Source organism: Mixophyes fleayi, chromosome 4 (assembly GCF_038048845.1).
Source record: "Mixophyes fleayi isolate aMixFle1 chromosome 4, aMixFle1.hap1, whole genome shotgun sequence".
Classification (NCBI taxonomy): Eukaryota; Metazoa; Chordata; class Amphibia; order Anura; family Limnodynastidae; genus Mixophyes; species Mixophyes fleayi.
Genome location: NC_134405.1, coordinates 248622868 through 248641061, shown reverse-complemented (window position 1 = coordinate 248641061; position 18194 = coordinate 248622868). Strand labels below are relative to the sequence as shown.

Genomic DNA, 18194 nt, shown 5'->3' with positions numbered 1-18194 from the left:
ATTTTTTAAAGTGAAGACATAAATCAATATAAATATTACATATTCTGCATTTACGTGAAATGTTGAGTGCTTTGAAGCTTTGTATTTTCTAGCATTCTACCCTGTATACAAAGACAACACTAGGTTATGGCTTATATTTGACAACTCTTATCAACATGGCCACCTTTATAAAGTGTTAAGAAGCTGGCAAGTGGACTCTGTGGCACCAAATATATTAAGTGGATGATGGTGATGTGGATACAGGGATTGCAACACAACCGAAGTGCCCATCTGAACTGTATAATGTGTTGGGAAACCATCCATGAGCATTAAGAAAAACAAAAATAAGGGGAATAGAAGGATCCAGGCTATAGGTATTATCTACAAAAATAGGCACTACACCGATATGGAACTTGAGTGCAAAAGCAGAGCTTAAAGAGCATATATAACGATAACAATGTATGCAAAGTAAATTCAGCTTGCCAATAGCTTATCAGAATTGTTCATTCAGCTCTTTTAATAAAATCTATTTGGGGTATGGTCCTCACAAAACTTTAATGAAAACATAAAGAAATTAATGGGTGCTATATACTGTACACTTCATATTTAACTTTGGTTAAGATGCCAGAACATGTAAGCAAACAGGGGCTCCCTACTCTATAGTAAAAGCGTCTCGTTTTTCTGCTAGCAAGCTAAAAAACTAGAATCACAGCTTTTACAGGTCAATGGATACAAAGTTAACACATTTATCTCCCCAAAATTATCTTAATTTCAGGTAAAAAGGGAAATAATTAAGGGGAGCTGGACCCTCTTACCTCACTGTGTCTGTATTAACCAGTATTGTTTTATTACTGTTTGTTCCCAATTGAAAAGCACTACGAATGTTGCTGACGCTATATACATAAATGACGATGATGAAGGGGATAAACTGTTCATTACACAGTCTCCTTTTATGATCACATGGTGGGCATGAGTCATTAAGGAGAGCAAGGCAAAAAAAAAAAAAAAAAAAAATTTGATCCTGGACAAACCATGTAACAATGCAAGGGCCGGTATGTGTACTTTAAAAAGGACCAGTGATTTTTTTTTTTTATTTTTTTTTTTTTTAAATATATATTCTTTCCGCTACTCCTTCACTTATCCTCGTGGCTGTCTATTAAAGGCTTAAAGATCCCAGGTGGAGAAATATTGTTTCTCCACTCACAGCCTGCCGTATTCGGATTGCACCGACACAGCTCAGAGCTTATACCTGCAATCTATCACATAGAAACATCTCTATTAGTATATAGGCTGACCTTGTTTTGTCATGATTGCAGTGTGCGTTTCCTTGTACTTCCTTACAACTAATAAAACATTTCAATAGGAAAGTAGAAGTAGAACTAACAGGTGTACACTGTAAGTTTACTGATTAGCATGCAGTAATTTAATAATCGGCACTAGTTAGTAGTGTAAAGGTAAATATATAATTAAAGTCCATTAAAAAAGGTTAACTCTTATAAACACAAATAAATCAATACAAAAACTGTTATGCAGGGAGATTCCTCTGCAGTGACCCAGGTCTAAATCATATTATAGTAAGCATTGCCAATTTATTTTACTACAGGGACACTCTATATGGATGTAACAACATTAAGCAATCATAGGCATAACAGATTGGCCATGTAAATCCACGCATACATGGATATGTATGCCTGCAGTGTTTTGTTCACCATTCCCTCACATAAGTTGCAATGAACAGCAATATATGTGACATTCAGCCACATTTAAGATCAGGAGGAAGACACTGGGCAAACTATGAAAGAAACAACGCCTACAATTGTACCAGGTAAGAAATTTGCTTTATAAATTCTTAGGACCATAATACATTACAATATAGTCATCTTAATTCGAGAAAAGTATTTTTTATTTGAAATGTCCCTCTTAAAGCAAATTGTATTATGATTTAGTATGTAAATTCAAGAAAAGTGTTTACATTCGGTTCTTGAATGTCTAGAGCAGGGGTCAGCAACGCCAGGCACATGTGCCAGACATAGCACGCAGCGCTGCTCTGTCTGGCATACTGGAGAGTTTTTCACTCAAGCAGAAGATCGCCGAAATGAAACTGCTGCGCTCCCTGCTCCCGACACAAATTGGGGGCACTACTGTGAAGCATAATATTAATTAGGTTCACTACTGTGTGGCATAATATGAATTGGGGACACTTATGTGGCGGACTATGAACTGGGCGGGCACTACTACGTGGCATAATTTGCACCGGGCCCAAAACTGTGTGGCATAAAATGAACGCTTATTTGTTGGTCTCATTACTATTAATGTTATCTTGAGATTACCATCATAAAATAAGAAATAAAATCTCTCTCTCAATAGAGAAAATCAATATATATATATATATATATATATATATATATATATATATATATATATATATATATATATATATATACACATACATACATACATACATATATATACACACATATATATATATATATACACACACATACACACATACATACATACATACATACACACACCTGGGCTTGACTAGATTTTAGCCAGCACACTGCTAGAAAAGGTTGCCAACCCCTGGTCTACGGTGAACTATGTATGGCATGCATAGATTCCCTGCCTATCAGTAAAGTGTTGCTAGATAAGATTTACAAACTAGGTGGCCTAACTTTTGGCCAGTGTGATTTTATTATAAAATACTAAATACTTGTCATACATGTAAATAGTCAATATTTGAGTTATTACAATAAAGAAATAATTACATATTTTAAATATTCTTCAGGCAATATGAAAGTTGTTGGATAAAATAAAATATTGGAATTACTGCACTTTTTAGCAATGCCTACACAAGCACAGTGTCTGATTTAGAGCCGAACGTAAAGATGTCCCGTCTGTGTTTGACAGGAAGATGTGACAATAAGCAAGTCAAAAACTTGCACTCTATTTATGTAGGTGCCAAATTTACATCTTTTAGAGAAGATCCGCGTACCTCATACCAAGACAAATCTCAAAGGTTCGTGCTTAAATTCAAGCTGCACATTAATACTCCTGACCTGCCTCTCCAAGTGCCAGGGGATGTAAATGCTACATACATACAACTCTAAATATGGTTGCAAGTTTATAAGCATGCATAATGCATCAATATGCAACTCTATATCAAGGCCAAAATCTGCCTGCTTTACAGGAATATTTGTATGAAATTCTCAACCAAATCTATATTGGATGCATGTGTTAGAAACATAGAATTCTGCTCTTCTTGTTCACAATTCTGAAGCCTAAATTATTTACGGAGTGTAGTATCTTCAAAACAGGAAAGGCTATGCACATCAACGACCAGACTCTTTTTCACAATTTGCTGTGTGTCTCTTGTAACATTTTACCAGAGCAGTTGTTGAAGGGTCACAGTAGACTCCAACAGGTCTTGCCTATTTTTAACACTAATAGATCAAAAGTAAACTGGATCATGCCACTTTACGCTTTGAAAAATATATCTGGCACAAAGCTACTCCGTAGTGGCATTTAACCACAGGAGTGCCCATGCTGCATAAACACGAACCAGAAGAGAAAGTAGGTTCAGTTACTAAAAATCGTCAAGGACAGTTTCCAGTAGATTACAGTTTTAAGATTGCTACATAGACTAGGGTTTGCAAGTTGCAGTCTCTATTCAGACATATTACAGAACCAAAGAAGCCTTGGGAAAACCATCTGAATGGAACAGCTCTGGCAAGGGGAAAGAGAAGGCGAGTAACATTTAACAATAAGGTTGTAATAAAGAATTAAAGAATATAAAAAAAATAAAAAAAAGGTATAAAAGAATATAATCCTGAAAAAAATGTTCATCATTGTCACAATCACGCTCCCAGATTTCGTGACTTTGGGTGTTTGCTGTATAAGGTAACACACGATTGCAGCTTGCAGTCTCTCTCTACCTATCACACAGGTTATAGGCCTACTGAATCGCCCCCACACAGTGTTCTCACACCCCCACACATTTCAGGTTTTCCACCATCTATTGAATACGGGCAATAGGACTCCAATATACTGTCCAACACTGGCACACAAGGCTTCTGGCTACCCACAGGCTAGCAAAGCTCACACCAGCAATCAAAGGGTTAACTCATCACACCTGCAGACTGCTACACAAATGTAAATGCAAGCACACACTAGGCTAGTCAAATGCATTAAAAAAAAAAAAAAATCACACACCGGCATTCACAGGGTTAAAATTGGTCGAGCTATATTCTTCTTAACAGGCTAATGGATTTGTTAGAGTATCAAGGACGCCACTTATTAAATTATAGATTTAATATACAAAGGAACAGGGCATTCAAATATATAAAAAAAAAAAAACAATTAATAAGCAATTGACATAGCATACACAAGCAAACAGTTACAAAATAAAACGGATTAGATTCAGAGTACAACTTACATTGAAGTGGTATATTCTGAGCCAAGGGAAATTGGTTTGATGCTAATGTCAAGATAATATTAATAGTAATGAGACCAACAAATAATGCTTATCAATGAATGATTGATTTCCCCAAAAACTCGTCAAATTGTTGTAACTGGTCTCAACTTTTTAAAGACATTTTCTCACCTGTCCCCACCCCCAGGGGTTGTGGTCAGTGACACTTTTTTCAATCACTATTTGCATGTTGCCTGATTTACTACCCAATTCTATTATGTGACCTAACTTTTCTGTGAAGCGTCACACAGACCCAATTTTATTATTCATAGATTCCCTATGAATTTACCCATCTACTGATACAAAACAAGCCTAGGTAAAGTGTATATCAGTTGATCTTATACACATTTCCTCAACTTCTCTGTGTGGCAGAATTCTTAATTTGACATATGAGCTGCCCTTTATCATGCTAGTGAGGAACATGTGGTTGATCACTACTTTTATTGATTTTAAGTGACATATTTTAAAACTGAATTATTCTTGTCTATATAAAATATATCCAAGTCAGCATATGGTCTCTGAGCCAGACAGCATGATGAGCGGTTCTTAAAAGTCTATTCAGGTGTCAAAACTCAATCCCAAGGAAGGATATATCTCCCCGCAGGGGCCTTAGCAGTGTCACCTGTAGCAGCTTCAATCTTTTAACACTGGGATGCGCAGAGCCACCGAATACACACCAGACTCTCTGGCTTCACATTTTACATTTTAGTAGCTCAACACATCAATTTATTCATTTGATATACCATATTTACACTGCAATTATGTGATGGGTTAACCCTTATAACTAAGTTCTCTATGTTCACAACAAATATTAAAAGCTAGAGGGTAATCGATTAGAGGTTTCCCCTTTACTAAATAATCAGAACGTCCTTGATGAACCATACATGTGCAAAACTTATCAGGTTTCCTCCTGGACTGTATGAGGATTTGACTTGATCAAAGTTTTTGGCACTGTCAAATGGAATTGGAAAGTGGATTTTAATACATGTCAATGGCTGCAACAATGACGTAGTTTAAGTAATAGCAGTAGGTGTTTTTTTCACTTACACAGTGGAAGGCCGAAGGCTCGCTTCATATTGATTATCCCACAAAAGGGTGTTTAGTTTTTTTACACATTTGATTTTTCAGTCACAACTAACAACCTTATTATAGAAAAATCTTGAATAAATAAATCGTTTCAACTGAAGGTAAATCTCCAGGAAATTATAAGTTGCACAGGGCATTGCACTGTCTTTTGCAATCAGAGTAACAGCAGGTCTGGATTCATACTATGTCTCCCTGCTAGAGATATGACCTAGATAAAAAGTCCTGTTGCTATGTGGACACATTTACAATAGTGTATTGAGAATAGCAATCAATGTGTCATGTTGGCCAACATGTTGTGATTTTTAGTCAATACCTAGAGGACAAAGTTGAGCTGAAAACGATCAGGAAAAAGACTCTGTGGCAGCAAATACGCCTTTACTCCCACAGGCTCAAGAACCTTCTCAGTCACAATTTAGTTTGGCAGGGTATTAAGAATTTCTATCAGACTCCGTGTCCTTATGTTGAATCAGCAAAACGTAAAACATCTGCACATCAACTGTTCTACGATAGCTTCTAAGGACAAATGTTTTTTTAGAATCATATTCTTTTGCCTGGTAAATTGGTGCATCATTTTGAAATAGATACTGGGTGTGATGCAGAATTGAACGCAACTTGGACGTAATTAACACCCCAAAAATATGCCTGTAAAATAGCGCATGTACACCCATATTCCATGTTGGAGGCACCCAAGATGCGTCCAGCTCTGCATCTGTGGTATATGTGCCAGACTTAGGTATGTGTACTTCGTCAGAACCAGGTTATAAGCGCAATAAAATATTTGTTTTCCTATAGAAAATACTGCATTTGCCACTAGGCTACATATAATACAGCAGACATAACCTTACTTCTCAAGTACAATATTTATTTATTTATTTTTTTAACACATACAAAACTTACATCATCTGCATTAACAATAAACAAAGAAAAGTTTCAGAAGTGAAACAGCAATTGTAAATCCGGCACTGGCAATCTTCACAATCATATTGTATTTGGTGTAAATAATTTGCCTGCAAAAGACATGTTTGAGTCTGTGTTCAGGTCTCACAATTCCATGAGCACTCCTTTACTGTACTGGGCTTGCGTTAGAATGCCCCTTCCCGCTCTGCCTCGTCAGGCACAAACAGGTGCAAGTGTAGATGCCTGCAACTTTGCATAGGTACTTTTCTTTGTGGGCACATGGAGAGCAAAATCAGGCATTTTAAGCTACACAAACAGGAGTAGGTTCAAATCTGCATCAGGCCCTTAGTGTTAATATACTTACTATAGCAATCGAGATGTTTAAATACCAGATGGATGAGGGGTGTTTATCATTAAGATTTATTAATATAGCACAGACACACTTTGCACTGCTTTACAACTGGAAACAAACACATTAAGAAAATTATATATCTCACCACCTGGGATAAGATGATGTCCCTTTTCCCAGACTACCAGCTCCCTTCCTCTAGCCTCTCTACTATAGCACTGTCACAACTAATCCCAGACCTCCGTCTTGACTCTTGGCACAGGCAAGGAGCCAGACGTGTGCAGGACCTCCTGGAGGGAGGGTCTCTTCCCCCTTTCTCTCAATTACAAGCTAAGTATAATATCCCTGTCTGCAATTTTTACAAATATCTTCAAGTAAGGCACTGGTTACAAACACGCCCCTTGCATTTGGGGGTGATGGGACCCCTCCCCCCCTGGTATCAAGGTGATCCTCTCCCCTACATCCCACGCAGGTGGAATTTCCCTATGGTACCGGATACTCTTAACTCCGATTGACAATCGGGTTTTACCGATTCAAGCTGTCTGGGAAGCCGATCTAAATATCACTATTTCAGAAGAGGTATGGGGGAGAGTCTTCCTAAACATATATAAGATGTCAAAGTGTATTAACTATTCAGAAATGTTGACAAATTGTTCACAGGTTATATCTTACTCCAGATAAGCTGCATAAAATCTGGCCATCAGAATCTAAATATTGTTGGAGGAATTGTGGTGAAATTGGTACGCTTATGCACATCTTTTGGTCTTGCTCGAAACTTCAACCATTGTGGATCGAAATCTTTCATTTAATCTCTCAGGTCTCCAAAAATAATATCTCTCCTTCCCCAGATACGGCATTACTTCATCTGTATCCTAAACATCTCCAGCGACACAATAATTATGTCACTGGACATATTCTCATTGCAGCAAGAGCTGCAATAGCCCAGAACTGGAAATCACCTCTAATTCCAGCACTCCCTAAAATGATTAACAAGATCCAACATAGCTACAAAATGGAAACCATAGGTTTTAATCTGTCTACAGGGACTTCCTCCCCGCTTGTTAAGTGGTTTATATGGTATGAGTACTTTACGAATCACAGCTCAATCTTTGATCCGTGAGTACTGTGGAATGGTTTTTGAGTTAAGTTGGGTACTTGGGCTAGACCTACTGGTACACTTTCTATAACCGGATAGTCTCTTGTCTTCTCCCCCCCTTTATCCATCTGTTTTTCTTGTCTGTTCTCTTTGCCGTCTTCGGCTTATGTATACTGGGTCATAAGATGTGTTGTTGTCTGTACCAATGTTTTTTCTTATTTTTATTTGCTTGTTTGATTGTTTATCTAAGCAGTGTGGATTGTTCAATATAACTGATCTGCTGTATGTACTCTGCAACCACTGCTATGTTTGTAATATGCTTTTCTAAAAAATTCAATAAAAACCTTTTGAGTTAAAAAAAAAAAAAAAAAAAAAAAGAAAATTATATATAACAAACTCTTAGAGATCCCCTGAGTTTCTTTGCCTTCAGACCACCTGTGGCCGGGTCCCCGAACACTGGCCGCCGCACACGTGCAGCGGACATCTTGAAAGTGGCTCCAGCGGCGGGAGGGGTAAAAACAGGTGCCGGAGGAGTTAAATCACCGGCGCCAGGCGCCGCGTGAAAAGTTATTCATCAAAATGTTTTGTTTCTTTAATTAAATAAAAATGTGTTATGTGTACGCTGCAGCGCTGACTGGGTAGCACCCAGCCCTTCAGCAGGTTATGGGTTAAACATCGGCGCGGAGTGTAAAAACGTAATTTAAATGTTTAGCGTTTGTGTAGGTGCTGCAGCGCCGGTAAAGAACCAGCGCTCAGCGCTGAAGGGCTTAACTCCCGGCGCTAGGCCCCAGGAGTGTAACTATGTATATTTTAAATGTAAATGTGTGGTAAATGTATGAAATGTATATGTATATGTATAATAAATAAAAAGCACTTACCCTGTGCTGGGCTGCAGAGGCAGCCCTGGATTCCCTTCACCCTCCGGCAGCCAGCTTCAGTGGCTGCCGGAGGGACTTATGAGCAGAGATTCCTCTACCACTAACTGGAAGAGTGTGCAGGAGCACACTTCGTGAGGCTCTGACAGCACTTTGTGGTTAATTGAAAACCCCCCAGACTGACAGTAGATCTGATCCATAATAAAAGTTAATAATGTGATATCTGATGTGTCTTAAAAGCAATAAGCTAAAGATCCAAAACTCAGCACTACAACAATGTCCAGAGAGCAGTTTCCTTTGGCATAAAGAGGGCTGAAATACAATTGAAGACTATACTGCAAGGTATTATTTCCTGTAACACGCAGTCAAGCAAATATTGCTCTAGCTGCTCGAATATAATTACTTTTAAAAATCTAGATAAATAGGATACCCATAGTTAAAGTATCCCAGTCATTGCCCAAAGTGAAACTGTTATAGGCCTAAAATGACTGCATATATTTGATCCCAATAATTATCAGGTTTTTTTCTCTAAAAACACAATGCAATGTTTTGTGTACTTGTACTTGTTCAATTAGATCATTCATGAAAAAAAAATAAAAATAATGATGTCTTGACATACAATCATGATCTGGCAGAGCAAAACTACATTTTCAGAGAATTCGCAGTGTGGGACAGTTGTAGGATTGTTGGACTGTAATCGCACAATAACAATTCAATCACTTCAATTACCTCCAATCTGATCACATTCAAATGAAAATATTCCATCAAAGATCATTGAACTGTTGCTTAATTTTGGCAACCTACAGCGCAGGGGTAATGGGTTCTATTCCAACCTGAGCCCTATTTGTGTGAGGTTTCTATGGTTTCACATTGTTTGTGTTGGTTTTCTCCAGGTACTCCGGTTATCTTCCACAGTCCAAAATAAATACATACTGGTAGGCTATTTGGCTGCTGACAAAAATGGACCCTAGTGTATGCAAGTGTATATACTGTATGTGTGCTAGAGTGTAGTAAATTTAGACTGTAATCTACATTGGGGCAAGGACTGACGGAGATGATTAAATATTCTCTATAAACTGCTGCATAATATGGTGGCACTATATAAACTATATATGATCATGAAGTTTTTGTGCGGCCAGCATTACAAGTATGGCAGATTCCTGAACAGATAAACTGACACTTGTATAGTCATTATCCTGTAATCAGTCTTAAGTCTCAATTCAGTCATTTTTAGTAGACTTTAAAATAAAAACTTTAAAAAAAAAACGACGAGCACCGCAAGAAATATATCCACCATGATAAAACTCCTTTAAATTGTTTTTATTTCCCCAAACTTTTGCATACAAATATTGCAAGGAAATATGTAGCCTTTTTATATGAAAGCACTTGAATGTGACGTTTAGTGGTCCTTTAAAAACAGTTTCTGGCTCCAACTGGAGTCACTAATCACTTAGTTACGAAGATAGTCAATCAGCAATATGACTTGACATCTGTTTTGCACTCTTGTTATTTTTCAGATAATTTTGTATCCATGAGAAGCAATGCTGGAAATTCAAATCATTAATGAGAGCTTTTTGGGGTTCTTACAGTTTGTCAATAACCACTGTAATAGGAATATCTCAAATGTTTTAATTTACTGTAAATATGTTATCTTAAAAACAAAAAAAAAAAACAACCTGTAAAGTTCTATGCCAATGACCCTCTAGTCTGGGAGAACAGCACCACAATGCTTCTTTTGCAAGTTAAGGTGGTTTATAAATATAGACACCATTTGGTACTGTGATATTACAGGTGTCTGATCCTTTTTACCTACACAATTTGAAAAATCCGCTGTATATTAATAGGTAAAATGCTCTCAAAATTCAGGCAACTTTTCTTGTACATTGTTCTCCATTATGTCACTCATAAGCGTTTCACAAATTCAATATTGAATCATGTAAAAGTTCTATCTTTACTGAGTATACAGATGCACACATATCTATATAAAGATTTCCGAACAGCATATGGTATTCAGCCTATTTCAACAGTCATAGCACAATACAATGGGCAATCATAGCTTGGTAGAACTGGCAATATGAGATCTGGCAAATTAGAAAAAGGCTGCCTTTAAATTGAAATTTGAAAATATGGAATTAAGACAGGCAGAATAAAAATAATCCGATAGGCAACGATAATCTAATAGGCAATTTCAATAAAGTAGTATGCTAGTTTCCCAGTCTTCTAAAATGTATATTAAGTCACATGTGCCTTTTATTAGTTTTCCACCTTCTCTTTTGACATAAAAAAGAACAGCATGGCTTCTCTGGATTGATCTTTACTGTTGCAAGTTATGTTGTGCACATTTAGGGTGTCCACTACAATCGGCAATAGTAATATGCCATGTGTACCAGGTGGCCTATCTGTCCATGGTAAAAAAAAACCAAAAAAAACAATTTAAGCCATGTGCCTTCAAAACTAGCAATACAGGTTACTATATTGCAGACCCATTTCACAGTTTTTCTATGCTTACATTACCCTTCCCCACACCAACAGAAGCTTTTCATTAAGTATGGCTTGATTAAGTTATTTAGTTTGCACTCTTAAGAGTGGACTAACAGCTATGCAACCTAAATTTATAAATGTACCCAGATCTCTACCGTCAACATTAATATTTGATTTTGAGGACCAATGAAAGAGCTTAGTGTCAGCTCCATTTCTGGCAGTCATTGCCAGGTTTACGCTATAAGTCTCTAATTGACTTCTGCATTTATATTCAGTACGACTCACACCCATCCAGGAAAAATGAAAAAGCAGTGCAATTTTTCTCTTAACTTGAGCAATCTGAGAAGGAGTGATCTAGTAACACAAATGCCCCAATGGTATGAGGAACTTTCTGAATGCAAAGGACAACAGTTTCATACAGATGGACATATAAACAAGTCCTATGTACTAGAATTTGTATTGCTGTCAAACTGTTAACAAGACTCTCTTAAAGACTACAAATTCTGCATTTTGAATAGTGGTTATTTTAACTCTGTGCTAAGGAAATTATCAGCAAGTTACATGCTTGCAAGTTAACTGAATAACATATTGTCTTTACTAGTGTTTATTTATAGGGTGCCACAAAGTTCTGCAACACCGTACATGGCAGTACATACAAGGTAGACATAGCTCACATAAACAAACAAATGTTTGAAAAAATTAATTTAGCACAAGCAGAACTGAAAAGGAGGGTTAACAAATACAAGAGGTAGTACATGAAGGCTAACATAAATAGAGTCATATTACAAAGGCAATTACACAAATGGCAAGGGTACCCGAAAGGGACATAGGAGTAGTAGGAAGTAAGTGGGGAAGAGGGAGGATACAAGAGGAAGGCCCTGCTTGTGAGAGCTTACAATATAAAGGGAAGGAAGGGGTTGGGTGGAAGGAGGATGGGGGAGGGGGCACATGGAGTGGTAGAAGGAGGGGGGGCAGTGAGGAAGGGTTAGGCAGCAGTCTTGTAGGCTTTGATGAACAGGTGAGTTTCTAGTGAGCCCTTGAAGCATTGTAGGTTAAGTGAGAGTCTGAGGGAGCAGCGCAAAAGCAGTCTTTGAGGCCGGAGTGACAAATGGTAATCAATAGGGAGGAGAGGTGGCAGTCACTGGCTGAGCAGAGGACCTGGGAGGGAGATGCAGTAGGTAAAGGAGTGGACAAGAGTTTTGTAGGTAAGGGTGAGGCGTTTGAATTGGAATCTATTGGCGATGGGGAGCAACCTCCTGGGTGAGAGAAAGATCAATCTTGCTACAATACTAAGAACAGACTGAAGAGAGTGAGACCAGATAGGAGTAGGTTGCAACAACATATTACAAAGGACTTCATTAGGGTACATGCACACATATGTTTGGCCCATGTTGCCACTTGCTTAAGCTGTGTTCTAGTCAATTGCTGTTGAACAGCGAAGAGAATACAGCTGAAAGGCAACTTACTAAGGGATCATTAATCCCTATGAGGGTTTCAAGAACTGTCCACAAAGCCACTCTGGGGAATGCAGGGTGAAGGTTCTACAAAATATAGACTCGTCCCTTTATACATTTTCGTTTCAACTGTTCCATATAGCAGCAGTTGTAGCTCAAGCTGAGGGAGGAAAACAGTTGAATGTCCATATGTAGGGCTCTCATACACACAAATACTCAGTTAGTTTACTCAGAGTGATGTTCACCACTGCTTAGACCAAACCTACTATGTGTAGAGGGAAATCATCTGTGTGTACACCTAGCATGCCACGACAAATACCAGAACAATTGAATATCAATTGCATCATGTGGTACATTGTAAATCAGCAACTCAGCTTCCACTAGGGCCACAGAATGCACGCAGACAAATTTCAATAATAATAATAATAATAAAAAAAAAACATGGGCACACATATCCTGAATTTTCAGGGCACTGAGATTCAAATGTTATCTGCAAGATTGTTATAGTGTAGAGACTGTAGTGTTGAATGATCCCTTTAACCACCTACATTTTAAAAGTAGTATACATGAAAACAAAACATCCTGTGAACCTCACTAGTGGAACTGGGGTTTCAAAGTAATGGATGTTGAAAGTAGAAAATTCAGCCTTCAAGTATCTAAATTTTGAAGGAAGGTTTCTTATCATCATCAATTTATATAGCGCCACTAATTCCGCAGCGCTGTACAGAGAACTCATTCACACCAGTCCCTGCCCCATTGGAGCTTACAGTCTAAATTCCCTAACATACACACAAACAAAGAGAGAGAGACAGACAGACAGGGAGAGACTAGGGTCAATTTTTTTTTTTTTATAGCAGCCAATTAACCTACCAGTATGTTTTTGGAGTGTGTGAGGAAACCGGAGCACCCGGAGGAAACCCACGCAAACACAGGGAGAACATACAAACTCCAAGTAAGACACTGTAGCCTTTCAAGATGCCGGCAATTCATCAGAGCTGTTAACGACTAACCTTATTACCACCAATTCTCTTAAAAATAACCTGCCTGTGGTTACATCTGCTGAAGACACTATTCTAGTGGTGCCCAGAAGAGTAACAATGTGTAATAACATTTAACATATATACTGTAATATTTACAAAGCCACAGCCCCTTTGGTTTGTCCTCAGCGAGAATGTAGCGAAGATTTTTAGCAACGAAAGGTGAACATTTTATTATACAAATATGTGGAAAAACCTGTATATACGTTCGCTGAGTAATCTCAGCATTACATTAGGTAAAAGAATAAGAAACACATAGGACTTCACCTATGAATTGCACTCCATGTCTACCGTAAATCGCATCAGTACACCTAGATGGTCAACGCATCAAATTTCAAAGTGCATATACACTCTCGGCTCTACAAAGACACCTGGACAAACTTGAAGTGCGTCTGGGTTTTCAAGAAGGTGTAAAGATCTTACGCCACACACTATGCAAAAGTGTAAATGTAACCACAAAGTCTCCCGCAACTTTAGAATTAAATTATATTATTTAATTCTTCTCCTAAAATATTGCCAAGTTAACATTCATTTGTGGCGCCAATTAACTATAAGAGTGCGATTAATTGGAACCGGCTTTATTACTTGTGTCACTTTTCTGTATTTAAAGTTTTCTAGAGATGTAACAAGTGGGTGCAAAATGCGCCCCATTATAAAAAACAAAATAAAAAAATAAGACAAAATCAGGTCTCCGCCAGCACGCAGCTAGGGCAACACTCATTTTTGCAAAGCAAACACATCCCTCTCCATCACTTTATGTAGGAGCATCGGTGCATGAACTATGTACTCAGCACGGAACTCCCTCGTTCTGCCCAGCTCCTCCCATCACCCGATGCAAGCTTTTATCTGTAAATGTCACCCAGAGCTGGATTAAGGCTCTGGGGGGCCCGGGGCACTTTAGACAGGGGGGCCCCTAAAGTGTACTATGGCTATAATTTTAGACAAATACACAGACAATACTGTGTGCACTACTGTTAGGTGCAGGCAGCTCCCACTTCATGAGTAGAGCAGTGTGAAGTGGGACATACCTCCCAACTGTCCCGGTAGTCGGGGCAAAGTCCTGACTGAGTGGGTCAGTCCCCAAACTCAGGACTGCCCCACCAGAATCAGGACAGTTGGCAGAATGTCCTGCTCTCTCCTACCTGTTCTTCCTGCTTTCAATACTTGTTGCTGCCGCTTGGGTCCTAAGCTCAGTTGTGCTTGTCTTGATCCTGGAATGTTGGGTCTCTGTTTGGAAACAGAATAGGTACATGACATATAGAAATATCAGCAACGAGTGAACACAGTAGGCCTCCCTGCCTCTATGCAGTCCGACATTAAATCAAAACAATTCATGTTTTATTATTAGTGCCCCTTTCCTGTAACCAGCCCGACTGTAAAATAATTTTATTCACCTTTAAGAAAAAGACCCATTGCCCCCAAACAACCCCAACATTAAATTAATAGTAATCAAATTAATTAAATAAACCAATTTCCTATCATACATTAAATAATTTGCATTCACTTTTAAGAAATCGCAATCCTTTTTCCAAAACTCTGCCACACATTTAATAGCGCCCAAACCACCCCAACATTAAAATTAATCATCCCACCCTACATTGATAAGTCTGCACCAACCCCACTATTAAATTAAATTTCCCCACCATCACCCCACAAACAAAATAACACCCATTAATTAGCCACTACCTACCTCACACATTACATTGCCACAAGCCCCCTGCTGCCCTCGCACACATTAGACTGCCACAGCCCCCGTGTCAAAACACACACTTACCTTGCTCTCTGCTGCATCACATCGCGCTGCTCAGACAGGAAGTGAAATGAGCACTTTCTGTCTGAGGCCTCACGATTGGCTGCCTGCTGCTGCCACTGCCCACCAATGATGTTTTTATTAACTTTCTTTTTCACCACCCCTCCCCCGCGTGCATAGGGGGGGGGGGGGGGGGGTGGAGAGTGCCGCGAGCGGGGGGAGGGGTGTTGAAAAAGAAAGTTAATAAAAACATAAGGCACACCAGGCAGGACAGGGGTTTATATCGCCGACCTCTACCTCCCAGGTGGCGGGGGGCCCTCAGAGAGAGGGGGGTCCGGGGCACGTGCCCCCCCTTAATCCGGCTATGATGCCACCAACGTGGTCCGCAAACTTTGGTAGAAATCTAGGTTCACCAGTGCAAATCAAGGCACATAAGGTCACTAAAGTAGGTGTTGCACTCTACTTCAGCCATTTTGAACTTCGCAAATTACCATGTGTTCGGGTATTCCATACAAAGTAATCATAGACAGACAGGGAGAAGTAAGGGTGCAATTTGTAAGATGAAAAAGCGAAAAATGTAATTCTAAGGATGGCAATGGATAGTGACATCTAAAAGTCTTTCATTTTGGTTCACTCTGCTCCACCATGCCCCTACGACTAATTATTTTAAGGTTTTATAACTGATGCTGGAGGACTCAAGTTAAGTAAAAGAACTATATAGATGTGCATAAATTATGGTGTTCTCAGGCATATATAATGAAGATAGAGCATAGAAATATGTATGCATGCTGAACCCATTGCCCATCTGCCCCTAATGTTCCTGGACAGTTGGGCGTAAGTACGTCAGTTTCTGTAATTAAAGTGGGAAATCATGCTTGCAGCCCAGTGCAATCAGAGTGAACTGCAGCTAAAGAGTGAACAGGGGACAAAGAACAGATGTAGGATGTTACAACAGGGTGGTGCTGGAGCAAAGATTAAGAGGAGATCTATACAGCTGTCACACAACAAGATGTCTAATTACCAAGTTCAGGGAATATCTGCCTTGCAGCAGGCTAGCTTTCCCCTGCTGCTCTTTTAATATTAGTGTCAAAATAAAAATTGAGCCTTTTATCAAAAGAAGCATTTAAATTCCAACCAACCTACTTTACTTTACACAAAAGTAACAACCAGTTAATTAGCATTGATGTAATATCTAATCCTATTTAACTTTTTCCCCAATCTATCTAGTGATAAAAGTAACAGATATATGAATATATGTTTTTGGTTAAATTGTTTCATTGTATGGGTATAACATTAACTCAAATTAAAACTTACTGTAGTTTGGATATATGTCACATGAAGATTTCAATATTTTTCACTGTGATGTTAAATACTTTTGTGTCAAAATAAACAAAAGTATTATAGGAGTGATACCTTTATTGACTAACCAAAAACATTACATAGAGTTTTCTTGCTCACACAGTACTGCAATAATAATAATAATAATAATAATAATAATAAAAAAAACGTTTTTTTTGCTACACAATATTTTTTACTGTTACATCTAAATCATCAATTTGCATCACTTATTTGCAGTCACCTGAGAAGTCTGGATAAGGGTTGTAGGTAGAACTGAAGTCTGGTATTTACTGGCTATTGTGAAGCCAGTAAATGCCAGGTGATAACTGCATGCACTCTAGGAGTTAAGTAACCCTTATGTGTACTGTTATTGGTAGACAGTAATCCTATCAGAAAGAGTTGTAAGTGTATGAGTCTCCATTGTACCTGCAAATGACAGCATCCATCCCAATGTGATGTAAGTGTAAAAGAAATTTCACATAATGGCTATACTCCATACTGGACCCTCCAGCCATTGCCCAATGTGTATGCCAGGCTGGCCTGTGCCCTCAAGCCATAACTATTGGGGTGCTGGGCAGCAAGGGGTGCTCGGATCAGCCCCGACGAACAGGTGATACCCTCATACCCTGCACTTCATACCGTCATTCACGATACGGGCTGGACACAAGCTGCCATAGCTTGCTGCCCCACAGGGGGTATTATCTGCACCGGGCCAATATCAGACAAAAGAGCAGCGAATCTCTTTTCATCTCCCCTCCTCCCCCTCTCTCTCTCCCCTCCTCCATACCATCCTTCCTTTCTCACCTCCAGTCCCGTCCGAGTTCTCGTTCAGGCTGCCCGAGGAATCGTGGTGGGTGCCCACACACCCTCCCATGGGTGCCGGCGGGGGCAGCCTTTGCCGCTATCTCTCTCCTGCCTTCACACGGGCGGGCGCGCTCACGCTGCGCGGCACCGGGCATGAGGTCGAGGAGGAGGAAAGAAAACGGCACACGGGAGCGCGCCTCCGACGTCACCAAGTTCCACACCCCGCAGAATCGGAGACAGCAGCCAACAGCCTCCTCTGGCCGTGCTCGTGACGTCACAGGCGGGTCTGGTTCCCTGGGAGTCATTGAGCGGAGACTGGACTTGTCTCTTTGTTTCTCTCCTCCCATTGGATGTATCAGGAATAGGAGACCCAGAATGTGCTTTCACTTCTTACACATTACAGCACATTACACCGCCACAACTGAAATAGTAACCAACTATAAAGACATTTATTGTATGAGAACATTTGTTTGAACTTTGTTCAAGCAATAGGTTTCGTGTTACAATTGCCAGGACCGTAAAAATAATTACTATTGCCAATTGTAAATGTCAGGTATGCCTGATGATTTTTTAC

General features: G+C 39.2%; 1 protein-coding gene across 1 annotated transcript in view; it reads right to left on the bottom strand.

The window, feature by feature from the left end:
• The window catches only part of UBTD2 (ubiquitin domain containing 2), an 83590-nt gene extending 65742 nt beyond the window's left edge, over window positions 1-17848 (bottom strand). The window contains exon 1 of the mRNA XM_075209624.1: window positions 17621-17848. Within this exon, the coding sequence (XP_075065725.1) occupies window positions 17621-17690 (70 nt within the window). The 5' untranslated portion in view covers window positions 17691-17848. The remainder of the gene's footprint in view (window positions 1-17620) is intronic.
• Window positions 17849-18194: the final 346 nt, after the last annotated feature.